This window comes from Dendrobates tinctorius, unplaced genomic scaffold, assembly GCF_039654945.1.
Source record: "Dendrobates tinctorius isolate UK_male_01 unplaced genomic scaffold, ASM3965494v1 ptg000323l, whole genome shotgun sequence".
NCBI classification, from domain to species: Eukaryota; Metazoa; Chordata; class Amphibia; order Anura; family Dendrobatidae; genus Dendrobates; species Dendrobates tinctorius.
Genome location: NW_027361990.1, coordinates 181101 through 198090, shown reverse-complemented (window position 1 = coordinate 198090; position 16990 = coordinate 181101). Strand labels below are relative to the sequence as shown.

The 16990-nt window shown below is 46.9% G+C and overlaps 1 protein-coding gene across 5 annotated transcripts in view; it reads right to left on the bottom strand.

Annotated features, from left to right (window-relative positions):
• Positions 1-16990, bottom strand: part of FAR1 (fatty acyl-CoA reductase 1) — a 40128-nt gene that overhangs the window by 11602 nt on the left and 11536 nt on the right. For 2 of the 5 annotated variants that reach the window (XM_073561611.1, XM_073561612.1), the window contains exons 3-9: positions 15835-16010; positions 9865-10044; positions 7444-7621; positions 6973-7017; positions 6207-6334; positions 6045-6112; positions 1896-2067 (exon numbers count right to left, since the gene is read on the bottom strand). In XM_073561611.1, coding sequence (XP_073417712.1) covers positions 1896-2067; positions 6045-6112; positions 6207-6334; positions 6973-7017; positions 7444-7621; positions 9865-10044; positions 15835-16010 — 947 coding nt within the window. Of the gene's footprint in view, positions 1-1895; positions 2068-3379; positions 3552-6044; positions 6113-6206; positions 6335-6972; positions 7018-7443; positions 7622-9864; positions 10045-15834; positions 16011-16990 lie in introns of all 5 variants that reach the window. The other 3 variants (XM_073561613.1, XM_073561615.1, XM_073561614.1) reach the window with 3 other exon arrangements.

The window sequence follows — 16990 nt, the reverse complement described above, 5'->3', positions numbered from 1 at the left end:
CAGTGCTGCACTGCCCTACATCTCATCTGTACCACCTACCCGTCCTCTCCACAGTGCTGCCCCCCCACTTACATCTCCTCATCTGTCTACCATCTACCCGTCCTCTCCACAGTGCTGCAGTTCCCTACATCTCATCTGTCTACCACCTACCCATCCTCTCCACAGTGCTACCCCACCCACTTACATCTCCTCATCTGTCTACCATCTACCCGTCCTCTCCACAGTGCTGCACTGCCCTACATCTCATCTGTCTACCACCTACCCGTCCTCTCCACAGTGCTGCCCCCCCACTTACATCTCCTCATCTATCTACCACCTACCCATCCTCTTCAAAGTGCTGCACTGCCCTACATCTCATCTGTCTACTACCTACCCCTCCTTTCCACAGTGCTGCACCCCCTTACATCTCATCTCCATCTACCACCATGTTCATCTTTGTTCTGCTAATGATTCAGGATTTTACATTCTCCATCATCTGAAATGCATTCCCATCTAATACTTTCTCGTGCTGCATCAGCTTTCTAGACTGTTCTACCCAAGACAATTCAGGAGTTTTTAAAAGAGGTTCTTTATCTACTGTGGTGCCGTTGTGTATAAAACATGCAAACAATCGCAGGTTCAAGCCCCCTAAGGAGACTAACAAAGTAAAAATAAAGTAAAAAAAATAATATAATATATAAAAAAAAACAAAAAAAAAAACAACCACACATACTTGGTATCACCGAGTACAATCAATATGAGATTAAAAATTCAGATAATTAAAATACTGAAAGAACCTATACATTCGGTATCCCCGTAATCGGACTGACGAGTCACGTTTCTAGTCATTTTCATTTAACAATGATTGCCGCAAAATTAAACCCAAAAAACAAATAAATGTTTTGGGTTTTTTTGTCCGCCATTTTCACTGCATTTTTTTTGCATTCTTCCACTTAATCTATATTGTAAAATGAACGTTTTCATTGAAAACGACAACCTGCCCTGCAAAAAAAAAATAAATAAGCCCCCGTATGGCTGTCAGTGCAAAAAATTAAAAAGTTAGAGCTATTTGAAAAAAAGAGGGAAAAAAATAAAAAACAGAAAAAAAAAAATTGGCTACGTTCTTAAAGGGTTGGACGACCACTGATTGGCAAGCGTTCACCGATCGGTGTTCGTTTAGGTGCGCTACGATCAGTAACAGATCGCCCAGTGCACAAAAGCTGCCATTGATCTCGGCAGCACGAGTCCCACGCTGCCGAGAAGGATGATCCTTTGTGCAGCACAAAGGATCATTTCACCAGATGAACGAGCATTTTGCTAACTCTACGGCAGGGATGCATTATGTGGAAGATTTCAGCATATTGCATTATAGTCGTGCTCCAAACCATCAGTGAGTGGAAAATCTTGCAGAAAGGGACGAGGGGGTTACAAAATAAATAAATGAGGGACCTCCAGGCAGGAAACCAAAAAAAAAAAAAAAAAAAAAAAAGGCAGGAGGAGGTGAGCAACCAAGGCACAGATTAAAAGAGCGAGCAAATGGGAACGAGCGAGAAAAAGAAGCAAAAGACACAGAGGGAGGAAGATAATGGAGATGTAACGGAGAAGATGAGGTATACACTGGCGCTTCCCAAGCTGCCGCCCCAGGGCCAGAGCGTCGCTTTATGCCGGGTTCAAGAGACACTGGGTCCACGGCGAGGTCCAGACTTCATTGTGGTCTGTCTGAGGGTCCCCAGTAGAAAAGCTTGAGAAGCGCCGGTATTAACCCTTCGAGGGCAGCAATATTGGCTTGATACAAAAATCATTTCACTTTTTTTGATTGTTTTTTAATTAAATTTTGCCATTGAGCCTGCGTCGTCTTCTCCGCACGCCTTCACCAGGATAACAGCACCTCCTAGTTTTAAATGCAACCTCCTTACCAGGGTTTCTGACCTGTCAACCTGAGAATAGCATCATACAACACTGCGGGAACTATATGACTGACAGCCGTCCAGTAATGGTGCAAAAGGGGGTTGTTTCGAAGGTTAACATTGGGGCGCCTGAGGGCCTGTTCTAAAGGATTCATCTTGAAGGAAACATTTACATAATATTCTGTAGGAGAAATAAGGATCAGATGCAGTGAGAACACGTAGACAGTCTGGGACTAAACACAATAGTCATACAATGATGCGTTAGAAGGACGCCTTATTAAAGGGAACGAGCCGCCTGAGGATGGACGTCTCCTCCAATTCCAGTGCTCCTTGCTCTGCCGTCACTGGCGAGAGGTCACTGTACAGGATCTTAGTTACCGGGGGCGGCACTCACCGGGGGGTGCGGGTAACACACGTCACTTCTATGGCCCAGGGGAAGAGCTATGGGTTGTGTCCTATTTCATCAGGAGGGCACTGCTCCTCTGCCTAGTGGCGGTGCGTTCCTGAAGACGGACACCACTGCCGGTCCGAGCGGTGCACTCTCAAATGCTGTGGCGAGTTTTTTCTCTGCAGCATTGAAGGAGCGATACGACCAGATCTACAGGAGCCCTGGCAAACCCTGCGTAGTAAGAAGTTGGAAAACGTGTGATCATTGCCTAGGAAACCGGCCACTTCTGCAGTCTGTCACAGACTAGCCCGCTGTCACAGATCTGTCGGACCCATGTTGCTTGCCCTTACCAAGAGGCTCACAAGCTGAGTAATCTGATTCAAGGACTCTCACTAGCAAATAAGGGGTAACGTCACATCCTCACCCCACTGCTGACCTCCTTTGTGTCACAGTAAATTACATCTGACCTTACAGTCATGAACCAGAAGGTTCAGGATGAATATTACAGTAGATCTACTTTAAGATTTCCTGCAAGTCCAGATAGCGCCCGCCCGCCCGCCCCCCCCCCCCCCCCCAGGACAGGCATTTATTAAAGGGAAGATTGGGACCCCCAGCATTTCTCTACCATGTGTTGCCCGCACACCTGAGGAATACCATGGGTGAGAAAGCAAAGATGAACAAGAATTAAAACAGACGTCCATTTTCAGGCTCGATTGTGCATTCCCTTTAATGTACAGGAGGGAGACGATTAAGTGGATCAACCTGGAAGTAGCAGGATAAAAGGTGCTCTGCACCCGTGATCGGAGACTAAAAAGCCGCCCAAATTGCACTTGAAACCCCCCCAAATATTAGAATATGGTGCCCAATAAGACCCCTGGAGCGAGAAATCTATTGAAGGATTGGTGCACGTTGATCCAGAAAGTCAGTCTCCGCCGGTGAGGCGTCCGGTCCGGGTCTACCATCCACATGGTTAGTACTGGGTTAGGCGGACGCATGCTTCGCGGACAGCAGACGGCCCATCGGCTGAGTGCTCGATTCGCGGTCAGTCACTGGCGCTTGACATGTAAGAGGAACAGAAAAAAATGACAGAGCGATCCACCATTACCTTGGGCTTCTTCCAGTAATCCTGAGGTAGATATCATACAGGAATGCTGGGGCCTTATGGCTTACAGCAATCCAATAGTGATATAATAGGTGATTGGAGGTTAGATTTACATTGGGCCGTCTGAAGGCCTGTTCGAGAGGATTCCTCTTGAAAGTGGAAATTACATGGTATTCTGAGAAAGAAAAGTTGTTCAATAGCTTAACCGTGTAATGACCGGCGACAGAAAACGCTCACAGAACCATAAAGACATCACAACTATGGGTGGAGGGGGGGGGGGGAGGGGAGCATGCCAAGTCCGCTGCCTACCAGGACGCCACGGGCTACGCGTGACCGCGACTACGCGGCCGCGCCAATGACGGATCAGTTTGGCGTCCTCTATCCGTCTGGGTTCCCCTACTTTTTTTTTCTGTTCCTCTTAAACCACTTCCCAATTATTTTCTCTTGAATCAGAACATTTTCCGCTAAAAATAAAAAAATTGTAAATATGAAATGTATGTTACGATTGGATTTTAGGGGAAAATGTGCTGCAAGATGCTCAATATAAAAAAAAAAAAAAAAAAAAAGCGAACAATAATCCACCTCGGTGAAGCCATTCACCCAATTTGATCTCGTGCCACCTCTTGTGAAAATTAGTTTGGATTTCAGAATTTTAAAATTAAAAATAAAATTAAAATAAACGTAAAAACATTGAGTTTTGATAAAAAAGGCTGCAAAATTAAAAAGGTCATTCGATTCCTGGAAACGTGATAACATAAATGTCTCCATGTGCAGAATGAGCGAAGCAGCCGCGACATGGCGTCATACACACAGGTACCATCTGCGGGCAAGCACGTGGGCTAATACATTATAAAGGGGTACTCTCTCTATAAGGCCGGAGTGGCAGACCCGCTCATCACGGCCTGAGCATGGACATATATGAGGCTGCGGAGACGCACGGCCGCTCCGTGCATCATGGTCAGGGCTCAGATTGTGACTAATAGATCCCTGATTCCAGCCTAAAAGGGATCACAGTGAGTCCAGCCTTTAAAACCTCCTGGGCAAGCTGCCTGCAGGAAAAGGACATTATATGGGTGCAGAGAGCCCCCGATCCTGGGAACACAGCTCCCAGACTGAAGAGGAGGCCGAGCGTGCCCACTTTCAGGCCATTCCATTCCTTCTCTACGAGAAGGCTGGAATAAGCAGAATAATGATCTCCTCTAACTCCACCAGTCCCAAGTAGAACGGACCCATCCATTAAAGTAAACGGCTGCCCACTCTCCCCAGTCCCACAAACTCGCTGCCTCATGGTTATCCTTGACACTGATCTCTCCTACAAACCACATATCCAAGCCCTTTCCACTTCCTGCCGACTTAAACTCAAAAATATTTCACGGATCCGTACATTCCTCAACCAAGAATCTGCAAAAACCCTAGTCCATGCCCTCATCATCTCCCGCCTTGACTACTGCAACCTCCTGCTCTGTGGCCTCCCCTCTAACACTCTCGCACCCCTCCAATCTATTCTAAACTCTGCTGCCTGACTAATCCACCTGTCCCCCCGCTATTCCCCGGCCTCTCCCCTCTGTCAATCCCTGCACTGGCTCCCCATTACCCAAAGACTCCAGTTCAAAACCCTAATATAGAAAGCCATCCACAACATGAGTCCTCCATACATCTGTGACCTTGTCTCCCGATACTTACCTGCACGCAACCTCCGATCCTCACAAAATCTCCTTCTCTACTCCCCTCTTCCCACAATCGCATACAAGATTTCTCCCGCACATCCTCCCTACCCTGGAACTCTCTACCACAACATATCAGACTCTCACCTACCATCGAAACCTTCAAAAAGAACCTGAAGACCTACCTCTTCCGACAAGCCTACAACCTACATTAACCACCGATCCACCAAACCGCTGCACGACCAGCTCTACCCTCGCAGGCAGGGTCCTCTCTGACCTAAGCCTGACCTACAATGGTTCATAGTAAAGGGGGTCCCTTACCTCGTCTTTCGGCCATAAACAGGCCCCCTTAATCTGTCTACAGCCAGAATCTGCTATTCATCCTCATTAGCAGAGAACTCCAGATGCTTGAAGGAAACCAACTCCCCGGAGTTTCCCTGAAAAAGTAAAGATGTCTGCAGACGAGACTTAAATGGGGATGAATACCAGGAATCGGCCATAGGCAAGAGTGGCAATGCCCCTGAAAGTGACAGGCCTTTAATCGTGGACCCCCCCCTTTAAATCCCCACATTACTATAATCTATTGGTCACTGACTACGAGAGCAGATAATCTATTAGCCCAGGTACCATCCAACAAGAGGAAAACAAATTTACATAAAAACCATGAAGCCAATTGATGCAAACAGTTGTCAGACCCCCGAGACTCAGAGCACAAGAGACATAAATTCTTATCACTTATCCATAGAACATAAAAGATAAAAACTTCATTCCTGCACAAAATTATATTCAAGTAATGCAAAATCCTACATAAATTAGAAGTCATGCCGAGCTCAAAGAAGCTAAAAAAAAAAAAAAAAAATTAGGACCGCAGCACGTAAGCAGTGCATTCCTTATCTACCGGCTGCCCTGCAAAAAGTACAAGGAGCAGCTGCAGGACTGCGCTGCGCCACTACCCTGCCAGCGATGTGCCGCAATAAGCCGGGACTAAAGGGAAGTGCTCATACCGACTTCACCCCAGTGGAATGGATTGGTTCCTCCGGTCGTGCAGTTGTACACGATTATGTTTTTTGGCCTGAAAATGGAAAAAAAAAACAAAAAAAACGGAGAAGTTAGGACGCTAGCGATAAAAGCCGGGTCTGGGGCTAAGGACAGAGAAGCGGTGTCACCTGCTGTACCTATTCACTCCCGAGTACCAGGCCGCCGCCACCGTGGTGTTCACAACCACATCCACAGGGATGAGGTCGGCCACGGCGTTGTTGGAAGCTCTCATGGTGCGGAGGATTCCCTTTCCTGCCTGCAAAATGACAGCAATGAATGGGAGAAGTGTAAAAATCGATTAAACCAGTCTACTAATGTACATCGCTTCCTACTGCTGAAGACATTTATGTAATTGCCCCCTGGGACCAATCTGTCACAACCCAAGACTCATTGATTTAACCCTTCCTTTGAACACGTAAGGAGAGTAAGCGGCTGCCTTCACCGTCATTTAACTGCTTACATGCCTGCGACACTTATGCGCTGCGATCAGGGGGGAGATCTCGTTCCATCACCACCCCCCACCCTCTCCCACTGGTTGTGTTCCAGCTTTGGACTCATCATATTTTCCATTTAGGACCCTTGGACAGATGGCTGCTGCCCGCTCTACCAGAAGCCATGGTGGGGATGCCACCGCTTTTCCAAATACTCAATCTCACAGCTGCATTTTTATTTCTCTACTTAATGGGTATTGTATCACTTCTCTGGATAAATACTAAACAGATGGAGGACTGACAGCTGGAACCAAGATGGATCATCAGATTTGAGGGAACAATAATCTTCCAGAGGGGTAAATCAAAGCCCGTGATGAAGTCTAAGGCCGTCTATCCAGAACACCCCATTAATATTGTGATTCGTGTGCCATTATTGAGGATGGGGGCTGGTATCACTACTTACAGCAATGAAAAGACCACTTGGACCATTGAAATTATCAATCCAGCCCTGCGGAGAAGAAAGAAACATTCAGTGTTGTACGCCCATCAGAATCACAGCAAACGCGGCAGGTGTACCCTTTACTAATGTACACATTTCCAGGATTACTGTCCCTTTAAGGCACATAATATAATAATTTAATAATCAGCACATATACTAAGAAAACTTCCCAAAATAAACAAGTGTCCTCCGACACGTGTGCAGCAGCCTCCGGTACAGGCTCGGTACAACGCCGCCCGCCCTTCCCCACACACGATCGCTCGTAATGAGCTGCACAAATGTTTTCCGACTCTTGAACACACATTGCCGCAGGGATTAGAAAAGAGAATGAACTAAAGCCCAGGAGGCAAGAAAGTCAATGATTGACGAGACTAGACGAGTCAGATATCGCACACCCGTGTAAGCGAGGGTTAACACCGGGATTGTTTCACTTACAGGAAATGGCTCCTTCCAGCTGGCACCGACGATGGAGGGCCTGACGATGGCGATGTTCAGCTTACTGCCTTCTTGCTGGACTATGTATTCCGCCAGGGCCTTTGTGTAGGTATACGTGTTTGGCCGGTCCCCTATGAGTTTGGGGGTGATGTCGTTCACCAGGCCGTCCTCCATCCATCTGTGAACGCACGGACATAGGTCAGAAGACTCACTAACCCATTGGGAAACAATCAACATCTTAAAGGGGCATTCCAGTAAGCGGACACCAGAACCAGATTGCTGTTGAACAGTGCGGCGGCCGATCACGCGCACAGATGCTCCATTCATTCTCTAGGTGACTGTCAGGGACAGCCTGACTCGTCATAGGGAAGGCAGAGACAACTTATTTCCGCCCCAGCCTTCCCGATCCCTGTCCACACCGTGCAGATCAGAAGAAGAATGCGATAATGCGCTTACACTGCTAGAGTTTTCCTGAATAGTCTTCTCGTAGCAAAATATGGTGGGTACGCAGGCATCTAAAAGACACCGTGTGCCCTTACCCTTACTTGGGATATGGTAAAAATATAATATAATATATATATATATATATATATATATATATATATATATATATTTTCTTATTGAACATGTTAATCTTGCTTTTTTTTTTTTTTTTTTTTTTACATATTATAAAATAAAACCTGTTGGACTTTCGTGGCGACAGATTTTGCCTGGTGTTGAACTTTGTAACCCGACAGTAACTAGGTAACTTTGCAAACCCCACGGCCAAGATTTCTAGACGAAGCTGATCCTGTAAATTCAGGCGGAGAAGGTGTGAAGACTTTACTACAGACCTGTAATAACAGGAAAGTCTCCTCGTCAATCAGAGCTGAGCAAACACGTTGCTGCGGCTACACCCTGAGACGTGCCCGCCGCTTCACACAGGTCATGCCTTCCAAATGCAGAATAAAGGTCACTGAAGGGCTGGGCTGCAAGTGAAGGTTACGGACCTCTGAGCAAAAAAATGCAGAATTACAAGTTGCCACCCCACGGCCGCCCTAGGGCGGTCTACACCCGCTCTTACAAGGTGAAGGGTTACGTCGCTTTGAGGACATTTGTGAATTGCACTATGTGGTTATTGGAGATTTCACCTCTAAAAACATCCAGGATGCACTAAAAATAACAGCGTATGATCAGCCGACTCCTCCAGCGCGGCCCGGGTCACTGCCAGTCTCCGGGCTTCCTCTTCCAGGCAGATATGTGACTGATGCAGCCAATCACAGGCTACCAGTGGTACGCACATCCGGTGACTGGCTGCAGCGGTTACAAGCCCATTTGGCCTGGAGAAGAAGCATAGACCAGTGGACAACCACGGCAGCTATCCAAGTAATGACTTGCAGACAGTTCACAAGAACAGGGCTCTAAGATGTCGCGTGTGAATCGGGGCTACGCAGACAGCACTCGGTGATCTCCTGCGGGACCATAGAGAATGAATGCAGGGGTGGTCTGCACACGTACCCACCACAAAATTACTCCAGAGGATCGGAGTGGGTCTCAGCATATGGGACGATACATGTTGAGAAAACCCTACAAAATGAGATTACAGGAGAGATTTGTAGTCCGTGAGGGCCACCGGCCGATCAGCATAAAAAGGAAGCGCCACATGCAAAAATGCAAGGATTTAAAATTGATGCATATAAACTGCAAACAAAAAAATAAACCCTCCAAATCCTAAAACCATACAGAATATCCCCACAAAAGCAAAAAAAACCCTCTGATTATCGGCTTCCATGCAGGCACTGGATGGTGGCATCTGACCCCCGCACCATCGCCTCTGCCCAGGCAGGTATTTATATCCCGAGAACAGAGCAGTAATTATAGAAGGGCCGACGTCGCCTTCTCACCCATCAGCGGGCCCAGGACTAATCCTCCTTGGCACCGAGATGAGGAGCCAAGAAGTTCTCAGCATACAATTACCTTGAGGAGTCACCTTTACTGTATGGCGGCAGCGATCATAAAAGGCGTTTGGTGGATGGGCTGTGCGAGGTGGGGGGCCCCCATCGCTCCGCGGATGGGCTGTGCGAGGTGGGGGGCCCCCATCTCTCCGTGGATGGGGCGCATCGCTCCGTGGATGGGCTGTGCGAGGGGGGCCCCATCGCTCCGTGGATGGGCTGTGCGAGGGGGGCCCATCGCTCCGTGGATGGGCTGTGCGAGGGGGGCCCATCGCTCCGTGGATGGGCTGTGCGAGGGGGGCCCATCGCTCCGTGGATGGGCTGTGCAAGAAGGGGGCACATTTCTCCGTGGATGGGGCGCATCGCTCTAGCTCTGCTAGCACTGCAGTGTATATCGGGCACGCTGGCAGGTCCCAGCACAAAGCAGGTCTTATGGGAGATCTCACTGCACTGACTCACTATCATGAGCCCGGTGATGTACAATACTTACTCCAGGGACTCTATGAGCTTCCTCGGATCCACGGGGGGAGGGTACACGACTTCCTCAATGTGCTTTCGGTTGCAGTTGGCGTATGCGGTCGATACATGAATGAAAACTTCCAGTTTCTTCATCTTCTGGGCGAGATGTAACAGCTGCTGTGTGGCGATGACGTTCAGCTGCATGGCATCACTGGAAGGGACAGAAAACAGACATCAGTACAGACGTCACACCAGCATGGCCTCTACGGAGGTCTTCCTCCAGAACTCGGGGGTACCCGGTAATCACCTCCCAGGGGGTGGGGTGCCCAGAATGATGTGCATTACATGCTGCTGTCATGTTGGCGGCGGCCTTTCAGGAGTTACCAACAGCGATTGGATCGGAGCTCAGCTGCAGTTACAGACGGATGCTGGTGGTATCACCGCACCCGAGCCCGCTCCACACGCCGGCACCATGTACATCACACATCAGGAAGGGGTTAAAAGGGCTTGTACAGGACAGAGGTCATTAATATCAGACAAGCGGGGGTCACAACATAAATGGAAGGATTACAACAGAGAAAAATAAAGTGAACCTGAAGACAACAGAAGTGGGTTAGAACAGTGGCTAAATAATCCTGAGCACCGGCGGTGCAGCACGGGACGGCCTTCCAGCCCGTCTCAGTGTCTGTCCATACTATACCTATTTTTGCATTATCCTCTATTACCGGAGATCAGAGCGGCAGCGTCAATGTCATCTGGAGGCCTCCATGACCTCTCTGGACCTGAGGCTGCCAACTAATCACCCGGACATCTTATCAAGCCAAAACGTTGCTTCCCTTTTTCACGGTAAATCGTGTTCTGCAGATCTCATATATGTACAGTACAAAATGCAAGATTATCGGTGCAACATGCTCAATCCAGCAGCATCAAAAGGAGTCCCCTACAATAATACAGGCTGGATGTGAGGCCTGCGTGTCCTCCCAGTAATACAGGCTGGATGTGAGGCCTGCGTGTCCTCCCAGTAATACAGGCTGGATGTGAGCTCTGCGTGTCCTCCCAGTAATACAGGCTGGATGTGAGCTCTGCGTGTCCTCCCAGTAATACAGGCTGGATGTGAGCTCTGCGTGTCCTTCTCTGTACTATACAGGCTGGATGTGAAGTCTGCGTGTCCTTCTCTGTACTATACAGGCTGGGTGTGAAGTCTGCGTGTCCCCCTGTAATACAGGATGGATGTGAGCTCTGTGCGTCCTCCCAGTAATACAGGCTGGATGTGAGCTCTGTGCGTCCTCCCAGTAATATATAGGCTGGGTGTGAGCTGTGTGTACTTCTCCGTACTATACAGGCTGGGTGTGAGCTGTGTGTACTTCTCAGTACTATGCAGGCTGGGTGTGAAGCAGGGCTGTGGAGTCGGAGTTAGTTTTGGTTGGAGTAGGAGTCGGTAGAAATGTACCGACTCCAGCTTTAAAAAAAATGTATTAATATTTCATAATTGAACTTTCATATGAATTTTATAAATGTTACTCAAATATATATGTTCTATCAAACTATGAACAACAGTGATAAGCAGTTCTGCTGGAGATAGAGACATTTCTTACTTCTTGTGTGTCACTGTTCTCCACTGCCCTTATCTTATCTTATACTTGGTTAACCTCATGCTGCCCCAACCCCCCTACTTACAATGTATGAAACTGAAAGTGAAAATGTGTTGCAAATTCTTAGTAGTAAAGCTCCTCCTCTAGACTAGATCATACTAGGTGTGCGTCTTCCAAGCATCTCACAGCTGCCTGCTACTCAGAAGAGGAAGACTGTAAGAAGTATTATCCTTTCAATAAACTTTGCATCAGTTAACTGTGAGTACATGAGGAATAATAACAGTATTACTGACCACTATATCAGTTGTACGACCTGGCAATAATTTTGTACAATTGTTTTTAGGAAAAACAATTGTCATTTGGATTGTGAATGCAGAATTAAAAACCTGAGAATGTCAAAGAAGCATCACATTAAATCAGCTGTATTTGAACATTTCACCATCACTCAAGATAGAAAACATTATGTCTGTCAGTGTATGACAAATGATCCAGATGAAAACAAATGCTGTGAAGCCAAGTTGAGTGCATATTCAGGCAAAGATAAAAATGCTCCTACCAGAGCTTCTAATCTAAAGAGACATTTACAGCGCTTTCATCCAGAAGTACTGAAAGCAGTGGATGAGAAAGACTGCATCCAAACCAATGAACCAGTGCCCAGCTCTTCCAGCCAAACAAAGGAGCAGAGAACTTTGCAGCCATCAGTTGCAAGATATTTTATCAGTGAAAAAGTTACTGTGACAATGACAGTAGATACATTTAAAAAACAGATCATAGAGCTTGTTGTAAAGGATAGTGTGCCTATTTCATTATTTTCACGACCAGCTTTTGTGTGTCTGAATGGGGAAATGGCCCACAAGCTTGGTGTTTCTCTGGAGAGAGAGTATTAGAAAATTAGTAATCGAAGAAGCTTTTAAACAAAAGGAAGAACTTAAAAAAAATCTCAAGGGACGCTTTCTGTTTCTTAAAATGGATGCCTGCACACGTCACAGAGTGAACTATTTTGCCATCAATGTCCGATTTGTTTGTGACAAAAATGAAATAGTTACCAAGACATTGGCAGTAAAAGACACCAAAGCTCATCACACCAGTGAGTTTCTCCAGGTCTTGGTGGAAAAGGTTCTGCAAGACTATGAACTTAAAGAGCAAGTTCTTTCTGTCGTAACTGACAATGCTTCAAATATGATAAGTACTATTAAGCTAATGAATGAGAGTAATGATGGTGACCAGCAGCTAGAAGAACATTCTGGGTCCACAGACACAGAAATGTTTGAAATAGAGGAACACAGTATTGTAACTGAGGAGCAAACTGAAGTTGCTTCAGATGAACAGCAACATGATAGTTTAGATGATCTTGTTGAAACTGTGTCGATATGTTCTTTCATTCATCACATGTGCTGTGTTGTGCATACGCTACAGCTGGCTATAAGAGACAGTCTGCAAGAAGGACATGCTGCTGCACTGATTGGCAAGGTGAGAAAATTGGCTACTGTTGCCAGAACCCCTAAAGTTGACTCAATTTTGAAGAGACGTGCTGGAAAAGGGGCAATTATTGATCAAGCCACACGATGGGGCAGTACTTACTTAATGATTCAGCGCTTGGTTGAACTGAAAACCTTTCTTGTAGACATGGCTAACCCTCAACTGACGCTAAATGAAAGTCAGTGGAATCAGGTGACAGCTGGAAAAATTGCTAGAGCACCCATTTACAGTGACTAAAAAATTACAAGCAGAGGACTTAACTCCAGGTATTTTCTTAAAGGAGTGGAAGAACCTGATGTTTCGCCTGTCCCAAAGAGGAGGGTTAATTGCAAGTGGCATTGCTACATCAATGAAACGGAGAGAGGAGCTACTATTACAAAATAACATTCTTTTGGCAGCTGTTTATGTAGACCCAATGCATCGGATTCTTCTAGATGATCAACAGCTAAGTAAAGGAAAAGAAGCTCTGTTTGAAATAGCAGTAAGGATGAAAGGGTTGCAGAACAGTCAGGAGGAACAAGAAGAATTTGGTCGTCCTGCCACATCTTCACCCTCATCATCAACTGATGAAGAATTTAATTTCGAAAAATATTTGGATCACAAGGACCGTGCAAAGCGTTCCCGCATAGAAGAAGAGTCATCCCCATCAAGGAACACAGCCAGTACATTTCAGCAGAATTTTTCATGTGCACTAAAAGAAATTGAGAAATTTGACCGTTCATCAAAAATAACAGTGCAACAAGCGATTCCTCTGTATCCTGACATTGTCAGAGATGTTGCCCGAGTGGTTACTGCTTTGCCACCAACACAAGTTAGTGTAGAGAGGTTGTTCTCTGCTCTCAAAATAATTAGATCAGATTTGAGGGCATCCATGAAGGAGGATCTGACAGAGGCAATACTTTTTCTGAGGACAAATTTATAGATTTCTTCTTATTAACTGCATAAAAGTGTTTATTGCATATTTACTAACAGTTTAGAAAAGTTTATAAAAGTTATTTGCTATATTCTAATTGTATTCTAATAAATGTAGTTTTTGCTCTAAGTGGTCTGATTACTTATATGATGGTGAGAAACTGAATAAGCATGATGTTTAATATTTTACAACAGCAAATTTGTTATGAATTGGCCATTTATGAAGGAGTCGGAGCCGGAGTCGGAGCCTGATAAAATCCAGGAGTCAGAGTCGCAACTGTGGCTTACCGACTCCACAGCCCTGGTGTGAAGTCTGCGTGTCCCCCTGTAATACAGGATGGATGTGAGGTCAGTCTGCCCCCCCCCCAGTAATACAGGTTGGATGTTAGCTATTCATGTCCGGCCATTCCTGAAGACTTAGATGCTTCCCTGCCTCTTCACACTCTGATCTACTGTGCACAACCTGCCCCCCATGCTGGTTGCTACCTCTAACAAATGCGAGTAGTGGGGAAGATCTCATACGAAGTACCTCAATTTTGTATTTGGGAAGTAAAATAAATAAATAAATAAATAAAATAAAATAAAATCAGAAGTAAGTGCCCATAGCTTTCACTCCTGATGAGTAATTAAGATGTCTGCAGTAGGTTCCCGAATACAAAAGTAATGTCAGGCGGCTGCCTACAAGTAGCCATGATTTCCAAAAGTGACATTTCCCCATTATGTTGGGTAAGTTGCCGCTGTGACTGCAGCGCCCCCTCCTTGTGGTGAGCTGTAGAGACCGGCATGTTGCGGTACAAGGGCAGCTCATCGCCTCTCCTGGGCCTCGGGTCTGTACACCATTTGCTGTGATATCATTGGTGACACCGATTCCTAGTTATGCAATATTCCAGTGTGTTTTGGCTCATACGTCAAGGTAACATTAGTTATCATGAAATAGCTTCTGACACTGCGGTGACCATGATGACATGAGTCGAAGTGACATATCTGACCTGGACCAGTCATGAGCCATCTGACATCTCAGCAGTGATCGCCTGCACAAACAGGTACGCGATACATCAGACAGTAAGGGAAGATCGTGCTGCTACTGGCTTCTCCCACCGCAGGGATGATGAGAAGGCTGGCAGGCCGCGAGGAGACTAACAGATGGATACTGATATCCATGATGTATCTCGCTGTATGTGGAGACGCCGGCCAATATCAGATGGAGACTTATACAGAAACTGCTCCGTCTTAAAGTGCAAGCACAGGAATTATAAACCTGATCGTGATTGCAAATATATCAAGGTGGAAGATACAAGTAGTCACCAACCATAATACCGAGACTGCGTGGACATGTCACGGTCCTTAAAAATACAACTGACTGTATTGAGGCCGACTGACTAGTGACAACCGCCATGCTATAAACCAAGAAGGCCAGAGTCCTCCAATAGGCTGAAGTCAGACGTCTGACAAACAAACTAAGGACTGCGTCTGACCCGAACTCAGCAGCCTCTAATACGACTAGAAGGCTGCGAGTTTGGGTCAGTAGATCCACAGTCGGCTTCTCCCAGCAACTCAGAGTGGGAGAGACCTGTCAATCAAAACAAGCAGCGCTGGGTAATCCGGCAGGGGCAGCGCAGCACTAAACGCTACTAACTTGATATTCTCCGAATAGCTCTGTAATCGTGCACCAGGCTCCGACGCACGCTGCCCGTGATTTGTGCAGCATGAATCATGTGCCAGGTCTGCAATTACAGGCACAGGCCAGGAACAGCTGCAGGCTCATCAGTAGAAGAAATTGAATGTCCCCGTTCTCCGGCCCCCGGACAAATCCTGACCTTCTCCGGGGTAATGTAATGACATGAGAAGTTATGCATCTGAGCGGCTCTTTGCCACTGATGATATACTCAGCACCCAGCCTCCTCGCTGCACAGACCTAGGCTGTGCCATCAGGCAGGTAAAGCTGTGCCGCCCCCTCGCCTCCTGCATTAATAGCATTTTTGTCTCCCTTTGGGAACACACTTAAATGACAAACTCACCGGAGCGACTCATTGAAGCGCACGGTGGCTGCACAGTGGAATACTATATCAATGCAGTCTATCAACATGTCCTGGTCTTCTCGGCTCAGGTCCAGCTCCGGCTGCGTCAGTTCACTGCTCACCGCAATCAGTTTCTCGGCACAACGCGGCTGCTCCTCTCTCAACCGGTCAAACAGCTGAAGGAGGGAAAGAAACCATCACTGACATATCCAGAAACATTAGTAATACCCAAGAACTGAGCACCCTACGCTGGAACGGTGACGTCACACCGGGCCTAGGTGCTGGGGGCACAGAGATACACAGCCTGCACTTACAGGATCTTTTGAGCAGCCGAATATCTCCTCATGCTGAATCACCGCATGGCCCAATGCCAGAAGGGAGTAGGGCCCTGACCTTGACTCTGGAGGCTCACCACCCACGGCTACTGACGAAAGGTCTTGGGCTGCAATCACACTTCAATTTTAGATGCAGGTCTTAAAACGAAAGCCAGAAGTGGATCCAACAGTAAAGAGACGGTTCCATCTTTCCACTATAATTCCCATTTCTTGCAAGTCTATTCCTGGCTTTGTCTCAAAAATAGGCATCAAAAAAAGAAAATGTGATTCCAGCACTTATGAAGTTTTCATGATCAATTTGCACAACCGGGTCCATCGGTCCCGTCAGTGACCTGTGGCTGCTGAACAGGAACTATAAGGATCGCCTCGTACCTGGTGGCATTCGTGGCTTATCTTTTTTCATTAGCTGGCCTGTCGCGACATCCCATGTGCGTTACACCGGAACGACGTCACGCCAGGCCGGCTAATCAAAAGAGGAGCCGTGAATGAAGCCAGGTAAGGGGTGGTCCTCACGAATCACGCCGGCAGTCACAGATTACTGATGTGGCTGACTGACCAGCTTGTGCGAGGCGATTCGCATGATGAATACGCCAAGAAAAGATCCAGGACAAACGTATTCACTCGACAGTATGCCAAAAATAGAGTCCATCCATGTACAGCAAAGTAAGTCACCCTATGGCAAGTACAAACCATCTTTCTCACTCTCCCTTTGTGCTGGTTACCATGGCAGATCAGCATCTCTACCAGGGGAGCGCGTCACTTTAAATCCACGTGGGAACCATCGCTGCCCTCACCGGTAGTGCAAATGTCATGTAACGCAC